Source organism: Empidonax traillii, unplaced genomic scaffold (assembly GCF_003031625.1).
Source record: "Empidonax traillii isolate 1590-97213 ecotype Southwest subspecies unplaced genomic scaffold, ASM303162v1 scaffold3:size4013460, whole genome shotgun sequence".
Classification (NCBI taxonomy): Eukaryota; Metazoa; Chordata; class Aves; order Passeriformes; family Tyrannidae; genus Empidonax; species Empidonax traillii.
This window is the reverse complement of record NW_020955196.1, coordinates 2,113,038-2,139,706: the sequence shown is the minus strand read 5'-3', so window position 1 is coordinate 2,139,706 and position 26,669 is coordinate 2,113,038. Positions and strand designations below refer to the sequence as shown.

Genomic DNA, 26,669 nt, shown 5'->3' with positions numbered 1-26,669 from the left:
CTGGCAGGGTTTGATCCCCTGTTTGTCCTGTCTGATGTTCAGAGCAACCATTTGAAGCTATAAGCTTCAACCCACTGTCTTTTTATCAAGCCAGCAAACTAATGGCCAACAAACACCTGCCAAAAAGTGAGGGGCCTTATTTATGGCCACTGGTGAAATGATGATGAACAGGGCTGGGTAGAGGTGCAACAACACTGCCAGGTAGTTTGAGCCTTACATCTGCCCGTGGGCAGAGGAGGATGTTTAGAACTCCACCCCTGTCAGTGTTAAGGGCCGAGTTGCACAGGGCATTCTGATCTAGTGGGTGGCATCCCTGCCCAGGGCAGGGAAGGTTGGAACTAGATAATCTTTAAGATTCCTTCCAACCCAAACCATTATTTGAGGTCGTGGATTCCTTCTGTCTTGCCTTTTTTTTTTTATTTTTTTTCTCACTTCTTTCCCTCCCCTCTTTTTTCTGCTCCCTTTCCTCCCTTTTTCAGTTTTTAATTCCCTTCCTTTATTTTCTTTTGCCCTCACTTTTCTTCTTTGTCTTCCCTCTTTTCCTTTCCCCTCCTCTTTTTTGTTCCTTTTTCCTTTTTTCCCCCTCCCTTTCCTCCCCCCCCTCCTCACTTTTTGTTTTGTTTCCTGTTCTTGGCTTCTATTTTTCTCCCCTTGCTGTCCTATTTTAACCAGCAAGTTTCCCTCCCCCGAAGCACCTCCAGCCCCCGGCGGGGCTCGGGGGTGTCCGCCGGGGCGGTGCCTCGGGCGGAGCGGGCGGAGCGGGCGCGGCCCCTCCCCGGGGCGGAGGGAGCGGAGCCGAGCCCAGCCGAGCCCGCCGGAGCCGCTCTGCCCCGCCGTGCCCCGCTCTGCCCCGCAGCCTCACGCCCTCCGCCTTCCCCTCGGGCTCGGCATGTCGTCGGGCGGCAGCCTGAGCACCATGCAGCGGCTGGTGGAGCAGCTGAAGCTGGAGGCGGCCGTGGAGAGGATCAAGGTGAGCGGGGATGTCGGACCCGGGGCCGGGGGGATACGCGGGGTGCCCTGACCCCCGCGGCGCGGCCAGGAGAGGATCCCCTCCTGCCCTTTCCTCCGCGGTGCCCGCGCCCTGGGAAGGAAGGGGGCGAGGAGGGCGTGTGCCCACGAGGAGCTCCGAGCCCCAGCCCCGCGGGCGCGGTGAAGCGACTGCTGTTCACTGTGGAAGGAGCCGCGATAAATAATACAGTAGCCCCTCGTTAGTTCTGCACAAGCAAGCAGATAATTGGCAGTAGTTCCTCGCAGCAGAGCCAGGCGACTCCCGCCCGCTTCGGAGAGCTGGCAGGATCTGCAGGGGGAGGCGGCGCGGTGTGGTATCCGCTGGCACACTTGGAGAAGGCAGGCCATTTGCTACGCATGCATGAACCTTCTCCTGCTTGCATGTTTCCAGACAAAGGCGGACTGGTGAGGCGGTCCTGTCAGCTGTCAGCACCTCAGGTTTGGTGGCTTGTCCAAGGCAGCTCTTAGGTCCCAGCAGGTCTGGAGGAGTCCATAACTACTTTGCAAAAGTGACTCTTTCCAACTCTTTTCCAACTCACAAAATCCAGCACAGTCTATGAAGGGATGAAGGTCAAAATAATTTATATCCGGTGCTTTCCTCTTCTCTCATCACCTCCTTTTTTCGCCATTTTCTCTGGCCAGTCACAAAACACCAGCTTCCTCAATCTGACAGCAATGCCAGTACACTGAGTTGCAGGAACTTAGCTAATTGATTTAAACAGTAATTCAGAATACTTTTCCTCATTACTCCTGTTCCTGGGCTGGTGAAAATTTGAAGTATTTACTGCAAGGTGAAACCACTATGGCTTTTGGATATCATCCTAATCAGTTTGTTAATGTTAGTAAATTTTATTAGCACATACTGAAGCAGCAGATGCTTGATTCACTGCAACTGACTGTGGTTTATCACAGTGATGTGTGGAAATCTGAGAAACAGCACAGTTCAGAGTACAAATGTAAACACTTGTGGCAAGAGGGATATTGTCTAACACTGAAATTGTTGACCAAACCATCAGTTATCGCTGGTGCCCAGATCTCTGTTCCTGCTCATTTTGAGGCATATATACCCCCCCTCCTCCCCCCCATTACAGGTTTTTTTTGTGGGTGGGGAAGAGGTATAAAATACAGTTTATAGTTTACAGGTACTTTGTGCCCATAACATATTTTGGAATTGGACTTCCTATGTATTTATTATGGGTTTGTTTTTATTCCAGGGAGGCTTGGCCTTGATTGGCCTCAGTCTCATTTTTCTTGCAGCATTGTGCGCAGCAATCTGTTTCCCAGTTCTAGGAACCTGTTCATGGCTTTGAGATGACACATGATTAAAAATGTATCTTAGAAAAAAAGTGTCATCTGGGTTTCTTGAGATACAGTGTAAAACTAACAAGGAATATATTCGGCTGGTGAAAAACCACCTGGTTCAGTTTAAGTAGACAGTGGTATAGGAGAAAACATTGTTTTGGCTACTTTGAATAGACAATGTGTTTCCAGACGGAAGCAGGCTATGAAAGGGTTTTTAAAAATACATTTCATACTACAAAGTTCCATGGTGATTTTGTTTACCCTGCCTGCTAAAAACGCAGACAGGAACAATATTTTCAGAAAGAGGAAACTGAGTAGAAAGAAGTACCCACACACATCTTGCATACGGGAGGCTGCTGCAGGGACCGTGGTTGCTGTGTGATGAAATATGGCAGAAACCCTTGTACTTTTCATGTGAACTGGAGGAACGAAGGATTTTATGGGGCAGAGATAGGGCTAAGAGTGGGCAGATCTGGTTTGTTAAAAAAAAAAAAAAAAAAAAAAAGAAAAAAAATAATCAGGTTTGTATATTTCCAAGATATATGTATGATGTATGTAGCTAAGTATGTGATGGAGAGTTTGGTAGGAAAATGCAGGGAGATGCTGGGAGGAACTGTTAACTCTCCCAGGAAAAAGCTCCATGCAGCCTTGGCCTGGTCAGTGTTGGCAAGTGGCATCTCTGTGGTGCCTAGTCAGGTACCAGCTGTGGTTGAGGCAAGGGGGTAGTGATGCAGGGGGTCCAAGGGACTGCAGGACGCCTCTGCAGCCTCCAGAGAGGGGTTCTCCTCAAGCAAGGAAGGAGTGACGAAGCTAGCACTGAGGTAGCAGGAATCCTTACTGTGGATACTTCTCCCTGTACTCTGCCCAAGAGAACCTGGGAGGCTGAGGAGAAATGCTGACAACGGCCAGGTAAATTTGGGCAGTTACAAGGCTGAGTGTCCATGGGGGAGAGTTGGAAGGTAGTGAGCAGGAAAGCAGCAAAACAGCAAATGAAAGGATGTGCTATGCCAGATTTCCCATATACTTCCAGATGCTGTTAGATGGGATGGCCCAGAACCAAAATTGCATCAGGACTTACGGGTGGCCCCTTCAGACAGGAGACTGGGAAGTGTGGGTGGTCCTTTGTGTTTTGTTTTGGCAACACTGCCAAGTTGTGTAAGAAGAAAAATCATTATTTCAGGAGTCAGAGGTAAGCTCAGAGGGGAACTTGTATTCCCATCAATACACTCAGTTATTTCCTTTCATAAAAAAAATCTATCAGATGGCATGGATTTTGACAGTTCCCTGCAGCTGTTCCTAGTGTGTGTGGCTGGGACATTGTGAAATCCTCTACATTGTCCTTCAAGAATACAGGCACGTGACCAACTTGCCCTTCACTGGGAGAGCATGGGAGTTCAGTGCTGAGGACATCTTATCTTTGGGATCCTGGGTTTGTTCTGCAGATCTGGACTCTCCTCTTTGGGGTCAGAATGTGGATTTGAAGTTCTGACTTCACTGCTGGGGAAGGTGACATATTTGGATGGTCTTAAAAAGCTTTTCATCCTCATCCTCTTGCTTTCATTCCTTGGTATGGTTTGTGTTGCTTAAAAGTTTGGAAATTAAAATCCTTTTAATAAATTGTCTGAGGATCTAAGAGTTCAGATGTAAAAAAAGTAAACTGGAAAATACTGTGATTTGGTCTCTGTGCTTTTTAATGAGGACAAATTGCATCACACTTGCGCCTCAGTCCTTTGCACTCTCCTGCTTCATCACTGGCCTAGTATTTCATGCATGGTTCCACAGAGCTTTGTAAATGTGCTTCTGTGCTGACTTACAGGGTGTTTTAGAAACCAAGAATTGACTTGGCTGCACTCCAGCTCTGTTTGATAATAGCTCTTCAAGAGGAAATGCCTAATAGATGCTTATGAATGAATGAATTAGTTTTCTCTCTGGGTTTGTTTTTCTTTTCCAGGTCTCTCAGGCAGCTGCAGAGCTCCAGCAGTACTGTATGCAAAATGCCTGCAAAGATGCCTTGCTTGTTGGGGTTCCTGCAGGGAGCAATCCCTTCCGAGAACCCCGATCCTGTGCTCTACTTTGAAAACAGGTAATAAAGTCACAGATACCATGCCAACCACTCTGATTTGAAACTCAATCCCTTGCAGGGACAAAGAAACACGACAATAGTTGTTTAAATGTTGAGTTCTTTGTGGAGAAGTGTTTATCATTTCCCCGCTGGCTCTGCAAATGGTTTTCTGTCTCTTTTAGGTGTGGCAGTTGAAGCATGCCTTTTTCCCCACACTCCTAGAAGTGTTTTGTTTGTGAGTTGGGTTTTTTTTGTAAGGATGGTTGTATTTTTGTGTTTGAGCGACTCTATAGTCCTTAGCAGCATCCAAATTAATGAAAATTGTCTAAGACACACAGCTGTGTTTGACATAGGCAGACAAAAAAAACAAGTCACGTCCCCAGCCTGGAGAAGACAAAGCTGTGGCAGTTGCATGTGTTATAATGACTAGCTCGCAGCTTAAGCAAGAACCTTGTTAAAATACATTTGGTCTTCAATGTCATATTGCAGTTTATTTGGCTGTGTCTGTCCTTAGGCTCTTCCTGTTCTTACTGTTGGTACAGCACCAAAAGCGGTGGAGGCAAAGAGGAGCTGAGGCACTCTGCAATCACATCCTTTCACAGCGCAGGTCTGAGGGAGGAGCTACTCCCCAAACTCTGCCTTAGTGCCCTGCCTGGCTTGTTCCCATGTAACACCTGCAGAGTGAATGGGTGGGTGACCATCCAGCATTTGCTAATCTTTGGGATCTGATTCCATGATTCCCACTCCGGCCTCTCACATTAGTTGCACAGTGATTGCAGTAGGAGAAAAAAACACCATGCATGTCAGTAGTCTAAGGCAGGACCATGCCTTAATTTGGAAAATCTATTTCTTTTGCATGACAAACGAATGTGGAAATAGGATATTCAGAAGGGTTACTCTTCTTTAAAAGAAAAAAAAGTAGTTCCTACTAAAGAGCTGAAAAATCTACAGAGAGAGGAAGAGCCACTGAATTCTGTTCTTTCTTTGAGAGTGCTGTCAAATAGAAATGGAATGCTTTCTTAAGGGCAGACTTGAAGCTATAACACAAAATTCTTGTAAAATCTTCCTGTTCCTGAGCTTGCAGTTGAGCTTTTTCCTCATTAATAGCATGGCTTTGATTGTTGCTACATGGGCTTAACAAAACAGGATTGAACCTAAAGAGAGAGAGCAACTGAACATGAGATGCTATTCTGGAAGAACTTCACAGAGGAGAAGCAAAAGTAGATTTTCTTAATTTAGGTGCTGCCATTAATTATTCATGAAAATAAGATAAAATTGATAGTGACTGTTGCATGTGTTCCTCTGTTATAGAAGCAGCCTTTCTACCTTATATTTTTGTGGTGATCTCTTTGTGTATGGATGTATGTATTGCAGGATGTGACTATGATCCCGTCTTCCAGATGGGTTACAAAGTATTTTCTGAAGAGTTTGATGATTAATTTATTATGCTTTGAGAAATGCATAGCTCAGCGCAGGATGTCATTTAGTATTTTTTTGCTGATAGATAAAATATGTAGTTTATTATTATTTTGTTGTCTTAGGATCATAAGAAAATCAGAGCAAAGTAGAAAAGCTGAAAAACAAATGTTATGATATGCGAAGGTACCAATATCCAACAAAGAAAAGTGGTTATTCATGTTTTCCTCAGTGCAAAGGACCTTTTCTGTTGTAATTTGTAAGAGAAATGTATCAGCTTAGGAAGATGGCATTTAATAAACCTTTTCTTTTTCCTCTTACAGGGAAGGTCATCGGAGAATTGCCTTCAAGCATGACATGAATAATAACTGCCTTTCCTTCACAAGAAAAGTCTCCCTTTGTGTCCTGACTTTTATGTGGCTAAAAACAGTGTCCTAGATATTTATTCGTTTGTTCTTGTGAATCTGTATTTCATTGTCTTTCGGTAATATTTTTGAAGTTTTTTAATGTAATTCTCATAATCATCACCACTGTCACTATACTATGCTAACTATACAAATGTTTCTTAAGAAGTTTACATTTTAGAAATGAAAAACGTGAATTTTTCTAAATTACTTACTTTGATCTTGATAAACTGCAACACCAGAATGATAGCAAAAATTATTTTTTTTCCCCTAGAACAAGCCAAAACTGAATAACTAGGATATAAAGCTAAATGCTGTTAGTGCTGAAGTAATGTTCTCAGGGGGAATTTTGCTTCCATTAGCAAGACCTGGAGCCAACTTCGGGTTTTTTTCAAGTTCATCTCGGTGCATAAATGACACGTCTTAGAAACTGCTGGACACAATTTATAGCACAGGCTTGATTTCTAAAGCATGTTTCTTGCAATACTTCTAACCTGTAATCCTTCTTCTAATTTGTATTTGTAAAAGTACTGTTATGATGGAATTTTCTTGTTGTATTTTAAATGTGACCAAACTGACTCTAAAAGTCCAGGAACACCCAAAGATAGTTGCATGCATCACTCTCAAGGTTTGCAATACATGAAACTTACGAAAATGCACTTGGTGATTTTTCTTCACTTTTTTATAGTTCACTTTTACAAGGATAACTAACTTTTTTAATAGGTTTTTAATTTTGTCTACTTTGTATTGTTTGTATTAATCTTTTAGAAGTTTGGAAATAAAATTCCTATCCCTACTGGCTTTGAGCTCATTGTGTAATTGTAACAAAGAGCAGAATCTGTGAGGAAGACGGTACTTGGATTTTGCAGTGGGAGGGGAAGCCTCAAGTGCTTTGCTTTTTTGGGAAAAAAAGGTTGCCATTGGATTTTTAGATACTATGTCTTATTAATAGAAAATAGCATTTATAGCTATTTACCATTTTTGTAGTAATGTTATCAGGCTCACACATTTTGAAACTGTAAGGAAGAACTCTGCAGTCTGGGTACTTAATGTTCATTAATGTTAACTGAAGTGGGGCAGCGGGTGTCCTCCAGGCTGCTGTCTTTGTCAGAAGATTTTCATGCTTGCTGTCCTGTAGAAAGACACCAACATGACAGCTGTAATACTGCCAGTATGTATTGTGCTTCTAAATACACATTCTCTTGAGAGAACCTCCATCCTTAAGAGCTTTTCTTTGCTCTGGCTTCCTTTCACTGTAAGCTATTTGAATATGACTGTTTTTCTTCCAGTACTTGACACAGATATGCACTGCTGAGGTCCAGAGAAAGCGTAGTTATTCTCGCTTGCACAGAGGCAAGTGAGGTCAAAATGCTAAAGTCAAAGGTACTGGTGACCATATGCATCAAAAAGCTTGGGACAGCCTTCACCTGGCTGCTGGCCACTCCCTCCCCAGCAAGCCCCTTTTACCTCCTGTCATAAAACCTCCCCTCATTCCCGCAGCTGTTTCTCTCCCCACCCTTATCCCCGCACTGTTGCATACCCCTCCTGGCTTAGTGTCCTCACTTGGAGCTTTTGTTCTGGCGTGGCTGCTGAGCTGGCACAAGGAGTAGCCAAATCACAACGTGCAGCAGAGAGCTGCTGGAGAGCCAGTCAGCCGCGGTTGGCTCTTGGCTGCCCTGCCGAGTTCCACGTGGTCTCTTTTCAGCAGGAGCATCAACACTGTGAGCACGCTGCAGATCCCGGCTCCATCAAGGTCTTGCACCAGCAGTGGACAGAAAGACCCATGCAGCAGCTGTGAGATGGATTGGGAACACTCCACCCTGATTTTCCTCTGAGCATGGTGGTTATTCCTCAGACATGGATTCCAGCCTCTCCAGAGGAGTGTGGCTGCTGCATCCCTTTGCTCTCAGGGCAGTAACAGCCAAGCTACTGGGTACAAGCAGGGAGAGGACTGACAGCAATGCCACCTCTGCCCTCCCAGGCCGTATGCTGTGACAAGAGTTAAATGTCAGAATAAGCTTCAGAGTGGGATTGGTTAGCACTGAGGCTCTCAGGCTCCTTTTGGGAATCAGTGTGGTGAAACATGCCACTGCTGGTCATTTTGTGCTGGCTAGATGAGGCAGCATTTTAGCAGCTCAGCTTTTGCAGGTCCTCTTTTCTAGCTGTAACCAAGGAGCCTGACAAATGAGCATGGGCAGCTGTCTGCTTCTGTAGGCAGCAGAACAGGTTGTCTCTTACCTACCCAGTCTACAGGACAGCTGCAGGTGCACTGGGTTTGCATTACTGTGCTGAACTCCACACTGCGATGGCTCAGACCAGGACAAGCATCGCCTTTTGCTGCCTCTGCTTTAACACGAGTAATCTGCAGTGGGCTGGAGAGCTGTGGGCAGCATCCTAGCTCCCTTCACGGGCTTTACCAAAGACCATCCAAGAGGGCTGTCTGCGGCACAGAGGCCTTCACACCATCTGATGGCAGCAGGTCCCACAGGATGCCCACAGTAAAGCACACTGAGTGTACACATCTCTACACTAAGTGGCTCACACAAACTACAAGATCTCCTTTGCTCACTGCCCTCTCCCCCAGTCTACTAGGAAGACTTTTCTCCATCTACAGGTGCCACCTGCTTGGTCATAGAAAGTTTACAAACCTGTTCCAGGAATGGAGTCTCCCTACCTGCTGATGGAGGACTGGTGGCACAGGTTTGTCTAAGAACCAGTTGCTTTCTAATTCTTAGTTATGGATGCTTTGGGGGGTGTGTGGGGAAGAACATCTTTGTAGTACCATAGTAATTTTACCCCGCATTAAAGAAAAAAGGGGGAAGAACATAATATATGATAAAGTTCTCACTGTGTCCATATCTGTGAGAGATTGAGACTTGTCATAAACAAATACAGTAAAGCAGTCTTTGCAAACATTTTTCCTTATTTTCTACTACACTGCCCTTAACTGTACACTGACATTTTTTTACCTAATGGAAACTTAACGCAGACAGCACTTGAATTTTCTTATTTAATGTAGACAACATGCCTTTGTTTTCAAAGTAACCTATAGATTATTTAAGCTACTCTTTCACAACTGTTCATATGAAATTTCTGGTGCCAGCCTTTGCCTGTGGCAAAGGAAGACACAAATACATAGCTTGGCACTGGCAGCTATAATTTTCTCCAGCTGTGGTCTTCTGTGACTGAGACTTTGTAGAGCTGCACTTTAAAAGAAGAGATTCCTTGTTCTAGCAATCTGGCACATAATTTTGAAATAAAGAGTCAAACCCATGATGCAAAAGGCGGCAAATGGTTAGGTCAAGTGACCACAAAAATGGACCAGAAATAGTAAGCAAACTGCAATTTTTATTGAAGTCTTTCTCTTATTCATGGAAACACTGGTTTGGTTGCTATTTTACTAGAAATCTTTTTATATTATCACTTGTGAAAGATATTTTCTAAAGTCTTGCTAATAATGTGGGTACAAATAATTTGGGAATATTACTATGAACTAAAATTGTGATTAGTGCTGTCATCATAGCTTTTAAGAGCTCACTTAAAAATCAGCACTCTGTTTTCTCTGAGAGACAAAATCTTTCTCCCCTAAGTGCTTTTTTTCATTTATCCAAACAGTGAATATGTGCTTAATGAAGGCTTCATGTCAAATAAGTTTTTTACTGCAAGCATAAACCATAAAATTAGTAGGTTTTTATTTTCTTTATTACTTCCCCACCCACCCCTTTCTGTTACTGCATCAAATTTAAAAAGGTTTGTGAGTTTGAAACCTGAATCATCTCAGCTGAAGGCCATTGATCCCACAGAGACATCCTGGAGCTGGCAGGCATGCCCGTGCATTCCTGCAGCAGAATGCAGCTCCCACACATATTTCCAATTTTGTTGCCAAATTGTTTGATGGAAAATGAGGGTTTGGATACTATTCTATCCTCTTCTGTAGCTTACAGCTGAGAAAGCTTTTTTTCCTTATCTCTCACCCCTTCTAGCTGTACCCTAAATATCTGGAACTCCCTCCCAGATGACTCCCAGGTCCCTACTTGCCAATGCACTTCAGAAGGCTGAAAAACAAGGATGCCAACCAATGGCCTCCACCAGGTTATGCAGAAAATGAGGGTCACAGCTTAGTTCCCTGAATCAAGTCTGTGGGCATGCTAAATTTCAACACATGCTTCACATGTTGTCCATAAAACAGATAGATTTTTTTTCTGTAGCTTAATTGTGATTAGAAAAGTTCAGGAACTAATCACATGGTTCCTAAGGGAGCTGTCAGAATGAAGGAGTGGATCTGAACCCAACTGACAGCTACAGAGGGTCAAAGCTCTAAAAGCAAGAAATCTCTTATGACTTCATAAGAAGCCTGGAGATTCTGGCAGATCCAACCCATTTTTACATTAGTAAAGCTGCATGCTCAGGAAGCAAACACAGATGAATTGAAAACACCACGAGCTTCAGTGCCTGTTTTTTTCCATTCATATTTTATTTTTTATATAAGGAGTGATAAAGTACCTTTATACCACCTATGAGAACAAACAGAGAAGCAGTAATTCTCAAGCTTCAAGGAACTAGTGTGTTTAGCAACAACACTTTAAAAGCATACCAAAGAATCCTGAACTAGTAAGGATTCCCAAACCCTAATTTCTTTCTAAAAATTAACAACAATAAAAATTAATCTATTTCCCTTCAAAGACTTCAGGGATTAATAAAAATATATGTAATATGCAAATCCCCATTCCGTTCAAAAGAATTTAAGACGAGTTTGTCCATCACTTCTTCCAGGAACTCTTTCATATGTCAATCTCTTCTTTTTGAACTCTGCTACTTCTGTAAATCCTGAATCTGGAAAAGAAGTAGAAGATAAAAAAAGTACCATGATAAAATACAAGTACAGCACATAACTTAGCTATATGTTTCACATGTGTTTAACTTAACTTAAGCAGACTTAACTATGTGTTTCTCAGAAGCAGTAAGACTCTAGCTTTAACCAGTACCCCTTCTATGAAAAGTATCAAATGCCATAAAATAAAACATGTACAGATTAATATTAACAACTACTAACTGCTACTGAACAGTTTTATGCATATCATCCTGTAATAAGAATATGTTTGTTCATATAAAGACCTTATAAAAAATAAATAAATCAACCTACACTATGCCTAACCACAATATTTCAGAAAATATTTCAACTCTCATTTCTATTTAATTAATATTACACTCAGTATATTCAGTAATTGTTGAAAGTGAATTATTTTTAACCATTCATGTTCATGTTTCTAAGTGGTTTAAAATTATTAAAATTATTTATATTTAAATAATATAAAATATATTTTTATATAATATAATATATATTATTATGTTATATAATAATATAATATAACATAATATATTTTATATATATTTAAATAATATAAAATATATAAAAATATATAAAAATATTATAAAAATATATAAAAGTATATAAAAATATTAAAATTATCTTACAATAAAGTATTTGAGAAGTTGCTTATTCATAACAAGCTATTGTAAGAAAATTCTGTTTGGTTTTCACAAAAAGTATTGTCAGAAAACTCTAACACTGATCTAAGGATTTAATCTGTTTGAGTAGAAATACTGGCTTGGCATGGTATCATTAATTGTCTGTGGTTTAAAGAGAGCTTGATCCAAAGCCTGAAGAAATCCCTGGGGGATGTGTCTTTAACTTGACTCTCTACATATTTCTTAAATGTGGGATTTTAAAATTTCTCAAGTGTGGTACCAGAAGAATCTGCCCTGATCTCTACTGAAAATACTGTATTTAAGATTTTATGCTATCAGTGCCAGTTACAGGTTACTGAAATACTTGTTAATTACGCAGCAATACTACTGGTCTCAATTTTAATCCCAAAGGAAAGGCAACAGGTCTGTTCAGAGTTTCTATGTGAACGTTTAAATTTACATAGGTTGAATATTAAAAGTTCACCATATCCAATTAACTTTTTCTTTCTTTACTGTTGTAATTACCTTAAGCAGTCCATGAAGCAGAGTAATTTAAATTAGTTGCTTATGTTTTCATGAATGAGTCTGATCTAATTAGTGAAAATATTTTAATGCTCTGGTGACCTTGCTTTTCCACAAAACGATTTAATGACAAGCAGCAACAGAGAAATCATAAATTAACTCATCTGTACTAGGAATTAGGCACTTTACTTAGCAAGCTTAACCTTGGATTTTTTAAAAGAATGTGGCATCTCACCTACAGGGAAGCAGAAGGATTTGAAAAATACTAAAATAATGATACAGCAATACATGCTCTGACAGGGACTAGTGATGCTTTCTTAATTGTAAGACTCCATGGCTACATATTATGGCTTATCCAAAAAAGTATCAAGCTGACTATATTTGAGAAAGTAAACCATGGAAAATGAATATTTTGTATAAGGATTTACATACTTCCAGGGTAAACAAAGTTTTGAAGTACACACTATAATGAAGAAATATGCTTTGGAATGACTTCAAGAGTTTAGCCCTGGAGAAATTAGCTAAAAAATATTCCAAGAATAAGGGAACTGTATGAAATAAACTTAGAAAATTTTCAGAGTGCCATTTTTACTCCATTAGCACCAACAGCAAAACACAGCCATTAGAAGTATCTGAATTTCACTCTCTGAATTTGCTAAATCTCTTTTTTTTTCCTATAGAAAAAATACTTTACAGTCCTTTTTTTTTCAGCCTTTCATCCAAATTTATGTTTACAAAAGAATCTTTCCTGTTACTTTAAAAATATTTCTGGTATTTTCATCATCCATGTTTCAGGCAAGGTCAAAGTGGGAAGAATCTGAATCTTACAGTATTGGAGAACTACACTTCTCAATATTTTACCAAGGAAAAAACCCAGCAGTAACACAATTCTAGTTTGTTGCCTTTGTTTGTCTGTTTGTTCGTTCGTTCATTTGTTTTAATATTCTTTATGCTCAAAACAGAACATGTTTAGGAACTTTCTATCATAGAAGAAATACATATGCAAGTAAGTTTTAGCAAAGGAAACATGTAACCGTTGGGTTGGATTGGTTTTAACCACTATTTCAAGAAAATAGAAAGTATAGTATTGCTAATACTCCTTACAACTTTCCAGTTGAGTTACAAACATAATTTCAGCAAATTCTGCTTGCTTTAGACATACCTGTTTTATTTTTTTCTTTTGCCCTTTTTTTTCTCTTGCCTTTAGACTCTCTACCTATTTGGTTAAAATTCAGATTTTGAAGCTCATCTGTGTCAACAAAGAAGTCGGAGAGGAAACCATCACATGCGAATGAATTACACAGGCCTGTGGATGAGGAGTCATTCCATGGGGCCTGGTCAATCTGAATTTCAGGGCTTTTAAATGTATCCCTAAATTCTTCTAGAAAACTCTTAGAGCTCTCCTGAGGTTCACAGACGTTGAAAGTTGCAATGAAATCCTCTTTTTCAGAGTCTTTAGAAGACAGATCAGAGCCATCATGTATCCTGAACGGCTGTCTTTGAACACGAAGAGAATTTGGAACATCTAGATGGGCAAAATCTTCATAGTCCTTTGATACAGCAAAGAAATTCTGCTTCCTCCTTGTAATTACATCTGAAGAGCATGCATTCTTTTGCATACAGCTTGGAAGATCAGACTTTAAAAAACCCTTACAGAGTTTCAATGGAGGAATCAAGGCTTCAGAATCCATATGAGTTGTTCCTGGTAGAGAAAAATTTGATGCATTTTTTTTTTTTTTGAGAATGAAAAATTAGCTTATTTCTCTACATTTTACAGAAGACCAAGATGCCATTGAACATTCTGATTGAGTCTATCTCCTCAGAGTAACTAGCCTTACCATGCTTAGAAGATAAATGTTCTAATGCACTCAGATTTTTTCACTTGGTTTCAAATGAAACACATTTTTCTAGTAATTCAAGATATTACCTGTGCTGTTTAGGGCCTTATCAAGCAGATCTAAAGCCTGATTTTGCTTATAATCAGGACAGATTGTGTTGAGGTTTTTCTGTTTTTCTGGCTGTGATGCACCTTGCACTGTTTTTTCTAGTGGAGCAGCATTTAGGTTGTATGAAGACATCATGTCACTAAAATGCTGAAACAATGAAGTAAAAATTGAGGAATATTTATAATACCTGTCTACGTCTGTCAAACATGAAAAGTTAAAGTAGTTTTAAGATTCTAAGATGTATAAGGTTTTGTTTATTGGAACCAACACAGGAGAGGCATGTACAGTAGAAAATGTGCCACTGCCTTAAATCTATAAACAGGGCAAGTAATAGTCTCTATCTTGAAACACAGGAAAACCAGTGCCTTAATATAGTTTATTCTCTTTCATTAGGCCAAGACTGCAGAAACCAATGTCTGCAATGGATTGGTTCCTATTGTGCATCATAGGGGGATTGAACTGAGATATTTTTCTGGTTTTTTGTTTGTTTTTTTTTTGGTTTTTTTTTTTAGGTCAATAAACATGGCTTTACACATATACAGTTATTACAATAGTAATTTGATATTCAGTTTCCAAATGTCTGTTCACTTGCTCCTTTACCTGAACTGAATGCTTCACCTTAAATGAGCAGTGTCCCCCATAATTTTCTTGAATGATACAATAATTGCAGTTTTTATATAACTAGCTTACTATAATCAGTCTGTAGTTATCCCAGATTTGACCCAACTCAAACAGTAGGAACACATAATTCTTCATCTTAATATCCAGAGCTCTGTCAAATGCTTAGTTCTATGAATTTCTAAATGGTGGGTTTGTTATTATGTAAAAGGCAGAGAGGGAATTTTTAACAACATTTTGGATGCGAATGACATGTTAAAGTGTATAATTAATTTTCAAATGATACGAGGAAATGTGCATGTAGCATCAGATTAAAAAAACTTTAAACAACCACATATTACAACAGTGCAAAACAGATTGATCTAATACAAAAAATAATTTTGGCCAACCTTTAAAACTTTTTTTGGAACCTCTGGCAGAAGTTCCTGCAGTTGATCAAAGCTTGCAAGAAACAGCCTGTTCAATGAAGATCCCTTCTTTAACATAAACTGAGCAACCAGAGGGTTGATACATGGAAAAGTAAGCAGGCATTTCTCTGTCTGGAAATGGAAATTATTTTGTTAGATTGATATCTGACAAAATGTTTCCTCTTTTTTTTCTTTTTCTACAAAATCACATTTTTATGAATAGGTCATACAGTGTATCATAGAAGTAGAGCTTTCAAACTGTGAACTTTTACAGTCAAATTACAACTGCCTTTTTTTACTACAAATGTAACAGAGTATCATTTCTGAAACAGAGCAAGTTCCTCATAATAGTTTGACAAAAAGCAAGCACAGTCTGAAGACAATGATTTTCTGAAGGATAAAACCAGAGAATCATGTAAACTTGACTTGAAAACGCATTACCAGATTTACCATTATTTCTCCATTTTAAAGTGAATTAGCTAGAGCAAGATAAACTGACAAAACTGGTTTTGTTTTACAAAAGTTATATTTGTAAAGAGCAATGGAACAGGTGCCAAATGCAGGAGTTGTTGGGGGGAGGGTGAATGCCACACACAGCAAGCTGAGAGCAGTAGTCTGTTATTAGTGTCAGCTTCCAGTTCCTGACTTTCATAAAGCTCCGTACTCAACAGATGACAGGATCAAATATCTTTAACAGAGACAAAATACATTGACTCCTCTCAGTTTTTTAACAGTATCCTTTATCTCTAAATTAGAAAACCTATAATCCAATATTCCACACTTGAAAGGCCATGCCAATACCTGCTTTATTATGCTTCCAAATTTTGCAAAAGCCAAGAACAATCTAAGCTTCACGAGAGTTCAAAGCTTTCATATAAAATGAACAAATTTGTATGTTTAACTTGAAAATCTTACTATACAAGCTACAAAACATCACTGATGGGCCTGTTCCAGCATTTGCTGTAAATACACAATATCACCTACTAATGGCCAGTCTCTTCGCGAACGAAGAACCGGGGAAGGTCTTTCCACCTTCCAGCCTGTGCATTGGATTTTTTAGGTGAGACACAGTGTGCGCGGAACTGAGCCCACCCTTTAATCCTGAGGTTCATCTGCCGGGGCCAAGCACACTTGGACAGTGGCAGCGAGGTCCTCAGGACGTAGATGGATTGCCTTACAGGGCTAGCGAGCTCCATCTGCCCGGGGAGTGTCCTAATCGGGAATCGAACCCGGATCTCAGCGTTGACAACGCTGTGGTTTAGCCACTGCACCACCAGGGACACTCATCATTACCTACTACATGAGTAGTTAAACAAACGTCTCCTATGGGGTATTAAAGCAAGTCGGCAGGCAATGCCATTGACTTTGGCAATGGATCACCACTGATGAATTTGGCTTCCTGCCCAAGTGAGCCACGGTATGTTCATCTTTTACAATTAGGTTTTTTAAGTTTAGTGCCTAGAACTGTAGAACTGTACAAATTGGCAGACAAATGTGGAGGATAAACTTCTCTACAGGTTAATTGTGAAAGTCAGGGAAAGTCCAGGTTGCATCTAATTGTGCTGGCAAGGATGATGGAAATATAAATAAATAAATAAATAAAATATATATGTGTACAGATATATAATAATGTTTATTTAAGTAACTTAAATAATATATTTTAGGAGAACAACAACAAAAAGAAGCCTAGAATTTCTACACTTTTGAGTCTGAGAAACAGGAAGAAAACTGTAAATTCATGGGAAGATAAGCAAACCTCAGATGGCAAGACAGAAAGCCAGGATTTGTCCAGCCACTCATGAGGACTGACATTAGATGCTATCAAAATGTTGTCAGCAATCTGACGAATTACCAGTGCTGTCTCTTCGATCCCCGGCATAAGAACTACCTAAAAGTGATGTATAATATTTTTGGTTAAAACTTGTAGTAAGGAGTGTCCTAATTTGCTACAGAAGTTGAGGTAAAAAACTAAAGTTGAGGTAGAAAACTAAAGATGACTTGAACACAAGAGCTGGTAATGTAGAGTAATTAAACCTGATCCATGCCTATCATGCAGAGGAAATCCAACCTCTGACCACTAGCCTGGCTACAAACAACACTCCTTATTTATGGAAATCCTATGCAGATGAAATTAATTTATCCTATAGGTCTTTTAAATGTGATCCATTTTCTGAGTTTGAATTCCTAATAAAACAAGCAATTCTGAGATGCCTAATATATGCCTATAAATGCCTAATGTAACACTTTGAAGGCGTAATTTCCACACAAACCGCATTACTGTGTATATGGCGTGAAAAAAAGCTTTGTCCGCTCTGTAACCTTCATTCAATTAGGCAAATTTTGGATGAAATTTAATATGCGAATAAGTGAAAAAGTGCCAAAAAAAGGTATTATTTCATTCAAAAATATGTTACCAACATCAACTTTGTAAGCTGAATGAAAAGTCTGCCCCATTTTTTAATGTTGATTATTCTATATACTATGTTTTCTGACCTATAAAAAAAAAAAAAGTTGATTTGTCTTGTCACATAAAAAAAGCAAACTAGAAAATTGTATTTTTTTTCTTCTTTTACATCAGTAACATAATACTGAGCTGAAATTTCAAATTAAGACATAAGCAGGATTAATCTATGTTCTATTAATTTCTTAAAGGTACAATCTCATTTTTTGACTCTTAGCCATAAAAAGACTTCAACACTATTTGAATCTCATTCAATTGGTATTGCAGTCAACAGACTTTTCAGTGATTTTAGCAGCATTGAATTAAGGTCCTCTCTCTTACTTAAGTAATTTTGAGCTATTTTATGTTTTTGATAGAATCATAGAATCAGATGGGTTGGAAAGGACCTCTGAGATCATCAAGTCCAACCCTTGATCCACTACTACCACAGTTGCTAGACCATGGCACTAAGTGCCACATCCAATCTCTTCTTAAATACCTCCAGGGATGGAGAATCCACCACCTTCCTGAGCAGCCCATTCCAATGGGCAGTCTGATGTAGACTGCATACTTGTTTGAGCTCTCTAGAAATACCATACCAGTGAAGATAAAAATGGAAAAAAATTACCTTCACTTCAAACTCTTCTGACTTCTGTGTAAGCTCAATTAGAGTGGCATAAAATAAGACAAGGTTAAGCAGAGTATCTCCCTTGAGACTGTACCTGTAAAAGAGTTTCCCTGGACCGTTAACATCTAATATGCACATGTAATAATTCCAAAACATTTGATACATGTCATAATGAATGAAATTAAATAAATTTCAGAATACTAGTACAGTTTGAGCATTAATATTTGTGAAAGGAAAATTAGGATGCATTAAGGGACTCAGTGCTGAAGGATGGACTGTGAAGAAGAAAATGGAGTCAGCCCACAACAAAGCAAGTCCATCCTGAAGCAAAAGGTCTGTCACTGGAGACACTGGAGAGAAAACATAGAGAGAGGAAAGGTGATGCATGGGAAAATGAATTATAGAAATTGTTTATAGGAAAAAAGAGATAATAAAGGAATACTTATGAACTATATCAACAAAAGATGTTCTTCCATAGGAAAAGGAGAACTATGGATGCCTAGGAAGAATACTTGAAGAATGTTTGCCTGTTGCAAATGATATATGGTCATTTTAACACAGTAATTCATAACTGTGCATTTGTAGGGGTTAATTTACTTTAAAGATATAAAGACTAATTCCTGTGCTTCATATCCTTAGTCTTGTGAAATTTCTGGATCTGCTGATTTGGAATACACCTCATATTAGTATTGCCTGTTACTTCATATGAACCATTTCTTTATCTCTTTTGTAAAACTAAAAATATCCTAACCAAGAAAAAACAGATTTGCTAACTTTTTCGGGGTCTCCAGTGATAACTATTACTTTTGTCGTGTCACTGAGTTTTTCAGTGGGACCATGACAACACTCTAACTCAATGAAAAGTCAAAAGCTCTCTAGAAATATGAACTTACAATATTTGTATTGTCCTAAGAAGAAATGTATTCCTACATGGAAGTTCAAAGCATATCAACTTGTTTGAGTAAGCAGCTTCCTTTAATGATAAGTTTGTTTTTAAAGTACCAGGATAACAAAAGAATTTCATAACTTACTCTGAACTCAATCTTTCTCTGGAATAGAAAACAATCCAACAGCATGTGTATTGGAGCGATAATGCTATCAGCCTCGATATTAAAGTGTCACAGGAATTCTCATAATTTAGTTCTTCCACACTCTACCATGGAATTTAAATGAGAAATAAATAAATATATTACCATGGCTGTCCTGAGCTTGTAATGTGCATTGCTATATTATGGAGAAGTTAGATCAAACATAAATACAGCTAAATAATGTAAGTATTAAGGACACATATGGGAAATGGGAGAACAAGCTAGCGTTCCCAGCTTTTATTTTGTTTGACCTTTAAAAGGCTGATTCACTGCTCCATGGCCCTTCTTTCTTCCTGCAAAAAGGAAACACTGCCACTGATTTTTTTGGGATGTTAAGATTTTTGTAAACTTTATAATGCAAAATACTGATATAAACCTCTGAAGTACTTAACCTATACAAATCATATTATACCTACACTAACTATATAAAGTACAACATCACTAATTTCAGTAGCATGTAGGAATGTCTGTGTTGTGCTTGCAACACTTATTGACTATTTTATTATTTATCTATCTTTCAGAAGCAGTCCTTCTACCTGAAAAGAAATGTCTTCCTGCATACCAGAATTTAAGTACATTATTGTTTAAACTATTATTTTTTATTAAAAATAGGACAAATTACTCTCTAGATTAATTCAGATAACAATCTGAAATGGGAGGAATAACATGCACACTGGTAAGTGAATATAGCCACAAATACATTTAACTGGTTATTACAAAATTTCTTTATACAACCCTATTTTCATGTACAGGTCAAAAGTTACACTTCTGTGAAGAAACAAAGAACACTTCAAACTAGTCAAACTGTCAGAGACAGAATTTTGGAGTTAATGAATCTGGGAATAATTTGTGATGTGAAACTATGCATCAATTATATCTGATTATGAGGAAGAAAAGGCATGCTAGAAGCCTGCAGATATGGCCTAGAATTGACCCAACATCTAACTGAAGTTGCAAAATTGCACATAGCAGTTTAATTTCGTACCTGCAAAAAGATAGCAGTACATTCATCTATTGTCAACACCACATATCGATCTACACTTCCAAAGAGCCTTAAGGAGTAACTACTGGTTCTTTCAACAAAGGTAATGCTGTACCTGAAGAATTAAAATTATTTTATTAAAACACAGTCAAGTAAAATAATATTTTTTTCTTAAAGGAAATAAGTAACATATACCTTTTCATACACTGTTTTAACTTACAGACTTAACAGTCTTTTCAAACTTTGATCTTTCTCAAATGCTCAGCTCACTTTAAGATACAAACAGTGAGCATCAATGTCACAGTGATTTAATGAAATATTACTGGATTAATTCAATCAGGTTTCTAACTGCATCAAATCTAACCATATACAACCTTTGAGTTTACAAAAAAAAAAAAAAAGTTAATACAAAAACTCAGATAGATAAATCATTGGCATGATTCTAATTTTTTCTTAGTGACTGAGAGCTGTCAGAAGCACAGGCTCCTGTTGTGTTTCATTAGGAAACACAAGAGACCTGAACAGTAGGTAAGTCCTCTACAAATTTATACGGACATTAATAAAAAAGTAAACTATTTTTTTTTTTTGGTGAAACTATATAGCTCTTTGCTCACCTATTTAACCACTCCATCAGTGCTACAAGGAGTAAAAGTACCAAAAAGCATTGCTAGTTATTTAGCTTGTGGCCAGCCTGAACAGAGAATATGAACAAGTCAGAGTTTAAAAGCATGTCAGATCATATGTTCAAATTTTAAATGTCAAAGATATATATATTTTTCCCCCTACTGAACTGTAATTAGACACAGCTCAGAAATGGCTCCACAGCTGACTCAAGGATGCAGCAAAGATCAAGACTGGCATGTCTCTGCAGCAAGGTGGTGAAATCAACCACCTATATCTCTGTCACTACGTGTAAGAGATAATGCTGCTTTGGTCTCTACTTCTTTCTTTCTTTTTTTTTCCTTTCTCCTCACATGATAAAAGGTACCTTTATGAGGTACTTATTACTGTGAAAGGAAAATTCAAGAAAATTATGTCAAAGTAAATAATGCAGAAGCACAATGATTTACAGCCATGACAGTTTTTGTACAGATTACAGAGTACTGAAAATTAAGTTAATATTAGATCTGAATTTTAGGAATAAATTAGCCTTTGTTTTGAACTTAGCCACTCTCAAAAGCTGTGATGCATCAGAAAATAAAATGTTTCAATATTGTCCACTTTGCTTTTTTAGCATAGATCCAGTAGTTAAAAAGCAAAAGAAATCCAAAAGCAATTTTTATGAAGAATTAAATCCAAAGTCTTCCAAGCACCAAGAAGCACTAAAGTAAAATGTTTTGGATAGCATTATGATTTTCAGGGAAAAGCAGACAATTAAAAGAGTATTTTTATTAGAAGTACCAGTTCATTGTAACAATGAGCAAATTGGACAGTTTCATTCTGGTTGACATCTGTGTGAATCTCCAAAATTAAGCTATCAGCTTCAGCAGAAAAGCTCTCTTCTTATCTCTTAAAATGCTAATTGTGTAATTGCAGAAATGTACCTGATAGCCAGTTAGATGGCTAATACCTGAAACAGTGGGACAAGATACATGTCCTGGAAATTGAAAAATAAATAGTCAGTATGATGAAATAGGTGGTTTTCACTCACTTGGATTCAAAAAGCTGAAGAATATCTGGCATATTAAGAAGGCCTTCAGTTGTCAGAAATACATATGGAATCTGTACATCCAGAAGAAAAGAATCGCTGTGATTCCCTAAAACATTTTGTATATGTCAGACAATAGTTTCCGAGCAAAAAAACTAAAGCTACATTTAGATATTTAAATAGACACAACTTATAAAACAAAGCTTTTATTCATCTCCAATAAAATAATTCCATTATAGGCTTCTCCCCCCCCCCCCCCCCCAATTAAACTCTTCTGAGTCTCTTTGAAATTAGGCTTTATTTCAGACTTCTTTAAAAATACAACATTCCTTTAGGATGAGGAAGGGTGGATACAGCTTGTAGTAACTGTAAACAACGTATGAACTTGGCACAAGGGCCTTATAAACCAACATGTACTACTACATCTTGGCCAAAACTAGGTTTACACTTGAATAAAAACACCTTCCTATCTTGCTGCATAGATAAACCAGCTCTGTTTGCTTAGCATTAGCCTCCATAACTTATTAGTCATTCTCTTCCACAGGCACAAGAATGTAGCATTTTAGGGAACAGAAAATCTTTTCTTTCATATGCCAGCCTGTTTATTACAATTCTGGAGAGCACTTACCCATTTGTATTGCTTCAGGGAGAGTAGTTTTAAAAGTCATGTAAGCAATATTCAGATTTTTGCACAGATTTCTCCAGCAAGAATCTTCAGTATAATCATATTCCATTACTAATGAAAAGTGTGCCCAAGGGAAGTCGGCTCCAATTTGCTGATTAAGTACAATAATGCAGGAATATCTATTAAGGCTTAAAAAAAAATCCAACAAAATGTTAGTAAAGTTAAGTTCAGGAAAAATTACCCTCAGAACAAAATAAACTCGTTTTTACTTTGATGAATTATGACTGTTTAAAGTGAAGTATATTCTTAAAAAAAAAAAATTACTCTTCCTGTACCTAACACTCTAACTTCTTTAAAAATTACTTCAAAAATTAAAAGCTGAAATTCTCCCACTCTAATTATCTTCTTGAAGCATTCATATTTTCCCACAATGTAATAATTTTCCAATTTTTCCCTTAAGCCCTTTCAGCACCTTTTTCTAAAACATGCAAAAAAATTATGCTTCTCTAACCAAATTTCTCTAAAATATGCAAGACAAAATAAAAGGTTAGGAATATGCAACTGTTTGTTCTCTAAAAGTTCATCTGAGCCTCAGTAAGCATTTTACTGGACTGTGTACAAAATAAAAATGAAGGTGTGGATCTATATTCTGAAAACTTTACTCCAGACTGGAAAGTCCCATGGAAATGAACAAAAGTAACTCAAGTTTCACTGACCTTAGTTCTGACTAAAGAGTTTGTTCTCAAAAAGAATTTAACTTACTTGCTTATGATATCTTTACAAGCTAAAAGGGTTCCTTTTTTCTCAGAATTCAAATCCACAGCTTTTAAACCTGCTTTAAAAGAATGAAACCCTTGATGAAATAAATGAGCTGCTCTGAGTACAAATCAATGCACAGCAGTAAGCAGCAAATGTGGAACAACACAGGTTATTGAAATTTTAGGTACTACATTGTCTTTTTTGATGAAGTTCCACACAATTTCGGTTTGTATTGTACTGTTGAGTATAATGATTTGGAATATTTGTCTGGAACCCAAAGAAGAAGTAATGCAAAAAAGTTTCATGTCTTGCAAACTCACAACCCTATTACCTTAAAATGAAAAATTAAATGGTAATGCAAAAGGAAGCACCTTTGCCCCTTTATAAGTTAAATTTCTTTACACCTTCTATACATTTGAAATTTTACAAGTAAAACTGGAGGATTAATGTAAGAAGGAATATTGGTATAACACAAGTGTCTCTCTTCAGAGAGGTAGTTAGCTGGATTGATCTGGTTTTGCAATCAAGCCTTAAGATCTTAAAACAAATAAACACTTTTCATTAAATATTATTATTATTAAAAGCATTGCGAACATGCCTCCTCCCTTTCAAAACATTCTAAAAGACAGGCTTTCTTCTTTTAAAAGCACAGGAAATTTAACTTTATTTTTAGAGGCAAGGACAATTACAGTACATGACACTTGATAAGGTTCATGCAAGAAGGATTTATGAAAACGGATTTCAAAAAACAATATGAAAGGAATCTGTGTCTTGCTCTAAATCTAAGTACAGGCTCAAATAAAAATTTTCCTGAAGCATATTTGGTTTACCAGCTGAATATGTGACATTGAACAAGCTTGTACAAAAATTGCTCACAGGTAAAATGTTGAACTGATGAAAGCATTGGGGAGATGGGATATTGGAAACAGTATTTTTTTACCTTGAGTTTGCTACAGCTTATGCTGACATATTTAACAAATTAGCAAACGAGTGAAATAAGGAAAAATATGATCTATAACTAACTACTCATTCAAGGTTTTATGCTGGGGAGTTTAGTTAGGACTTCTAAATTCTAATTGTTCTTAATTAACTTGCAAGGAAGAAAGCTTGTGACCAACGATCAGCTAAAAGCAATGAAACAATCTGATCAAGACAACAGATGCAAATGTAATTAGACAATGGGCTGTCCACAGCTCTGTTGTGTTCTCTTAAAGAAATTTTTGACTTGACAGATTAACTAATATTCTGCTGCAAAAGAAAACATGACATCAGAACCTTAATGAGGAGAAAAAAAATTAAAAGACATTAAAAACAGCTCATAGAAGAGTTAGGAAACATTAAACAGTGAGAAAAATATATAGAAAGTTACCTGATGAGAAGAAAAGAGAGAAACACCTGAACAAAGCATTCAAACAGGAATGCAGCAAAACACAGAATAACAGCAATTTTTTCTTTGAAAAATACATATAAAAATTATTATTTACCTTCTACCTTAGATAATAGGTGAATAAGGGCTGCTTTTTCTCTTTCTGAGTCCATTCTTATAATGATTAGTATCTGTAAGAAGACAAGCAGAAGAAACTCTAGTACTAACAAAAAATTCTTCTTTCAGCCTGCCTGCATCTTTATCTTTTGCACAGAAAGCATGAGATTGATTAAATAGGTGGCAAAAATAGAAACCTTGGAGCTTTCCAGAATGACAGTCATAGAATATCTTAAGTTGGAATGGACCCATAAGGATCGAGTCCAAATCCCTGCTCCTCAAAGGACTACCTAAAACTAAGCCATATGACAAAAGTATTGTCCAAATGCTTCTTGAACTCAGACAGGCTTGTTGCTGTGACCACTTCCCTAGGAGTCTGTTGCAGGGGAGACCACCCTCCCAGTGAAGAACCTTTCACCCAATGTTTAATTTCAACTTCCTCTGAAGCAGCTTCATTCCAGTTCCTTATGTCCTATTGCTGGTCATGAGAGAGAAGATCAGCACCTCCCCCTTCACTGCTCCCCTTGAAGAAGGCGTAGACTGTGATGGGGTCACCCCTCAGCCTTTTCTTCCCCAGTCTGAATGAGCCAAGTGATCTCAGCTGCTCCTTCTAAGTCTTGCCCTTGAGGTCTTTCACTGTCTTGGTCGTCCTCCTCTGGACACACAAAACATACAAGTTTGATGTCGTCCTTATATTGCGGTGCCCAAAACTGCCACAATATTCAAGGTGAGGCTGCCCCAGCGCAGAACAGAGCAGGACAATCCCCTCCCTCGACCAGCTGCTGATGCTTTGCCTGATGCCTCCCAGGACACGGCTGGCCCTCTTGGCTGCCAGGGCACTGCTGACTCAGATTCAACTTGTCACTGACTAGAATTCCTGGGTCTCTTTCCGTAGGGCTTCACTCCAGCCTCTCCTCTACCACTTTGAATATATAACCAGCATTGCCTCATTCCTGGTGGAGAATCTGGCACTTGCTCTTGTTGTATTTCATACAACTGGTGATTGTCTAGCTCTCTAGTCTATCCTGATTTTTCTGCTAAGGCCTATCTGCCATCAAGGGAGTCCACAGCTCCCCCTAATTTCTTAGCATCAGTAAACTCACTTCATCCATTTTTTGATTCCTGCATCCAGACCATTTATTTAAGAGCACTGGTCCTAAAACTGAGCCCTGGGGAATCCCACTGGTCACTGGCCACCAGCCTGATGTACTGGGGAATCCCACTGGTCACTGGCCACCAGCCTGATGTATCTCCTTTCATTTTAACTCTTTGAGCCCAACCCAACAGCCAGTTGCTCACCCAAGGTATTATGGACTTGTATAGATTTTTGATGGACAGGTCATCCAGAAGGATATTGTGAGAGATAATACCAAATTTTTTCTAACATTCAAAATCACCACATTCACTGGTGTGATCAACTTAATGGGTGACCTTGTCATAAGGGCAAAAAGAAAGGAAAGCAATTTCATTAAGTAGGACTTTGCCCTTGTGAACCTGTGTTGGCTGTGGCCAATGACTGTGTCTCTCAAATGTTTTTTAATAACTCCCAAAATAACTTTCTCCATAATTACCAGGCACTGAAGTGGGACTGACAGTTCTGTAATTACCAGGGGCTTCCTTCTTTCTGTTCTTGAAAACTGGGACAACATTTGCCAGCTTCCAATTAGCTGGGATCTCTCCAGACTCCTGAGACTGTTGAAAAATAATGGAGAGAGGTCCCGCAGTGACATTTTCCATCTCCTTCAGCACCTTGGATGAATCCCATTGGGCTGCCTAGGTCTGTGCACAACCAGCTGGAGCAGCAAGTAGCAAACAAATTTAGAGTTGGCTGGGAGTTTATCATCATCCCGAGTCACAGTCTG

The 26,669-nt window shown here is 38.4% G+C and overlaps 2 protein-coding genes across 12 annotated transcripts in view; one reads left to right on the top strand and one right to left on the bottom strand.

The window, feature by feature from the left end:
- The first annotated feature begins 795 nt into the window (after positions 1-795).
- Positions 796-6,215, top strand: GNG10 (G protein subunit gamma 10). Its single transcript, XM_027910167.1, has 3 exons — positions 796-970; positions 4,262-4,393; positions 6,112-6,215. Exons 1-2 carry the CDS (start codon positions 890-892, stop codon positions 4,385-4,387), a joined length of 207 nt encoding a protein of 68 aa, XP_027765968.1. The 5' UTR covers positions 796-889; the 3' UTR covers positions 4,388-4,393; positions 6,112-6,215.
- A 4,449-nt stretch (positions 6,216-10,664) lies between these two features.
- Positions 10,665-26,669, bottom strand: part of SHOC1 (shortage in chiasmata 1) — a 47,522-nt gene continuing 31,517 nt past the window's right edge. For 5 of the 11 annotated variants that reach the window (XM_027909363.1, XM_027909637.1, XM_027909717.1 and 2 more), the window contains 11 exons: positions 24,809-24,881; positions 23,328-23,400; positions 22,569-22,753; positions 21,944-22,049; positions 20,296-20,407; positions 19,254-19,375; positions 18,223-18,316; positions 16,911-17,042; positions 15,137-15,286; positions 14,111-14,276; positions 12,595-13,885 (listed from right to left, as the gene is read on the bottom strand). In XM_027909363.1, the coding sequence (XP_027765164.1) occupies positions 13,317-13,885; positions 14,111-14,276; positions 15,137-15,286; positions 16,911-17,042; positions 18,223-18,316; positions 19,254-19,375; positions 20,296-20,407; positions 21,944-22,049; positions 22,569-22,753; positions 23,328-23,400; positions 24,809-24,881 (1,782 nt within the window). In that variant the 3' untranslated portion in view covers positions 12,595-13,316. Of the gene's footprint in view, positions 11,026-12,594; positions 14,277-15,136; positions 15,287-16,910; positions 17,043-17,159; positions 17,970-18,152; positions 18,317-19,253; positions 19,376-20,295; positions 20,408-21,943; positions 22,050-22,568; positions 22,754-23,327; positions 23,401-24,808; positions 24,882-26,669 lie in introns of those variants that run through there. The other 6 variants (XM_027909294.1, XM_027909783.1, XM_027909498.1 and 3 more) reach the window with 6 other exon arrangements.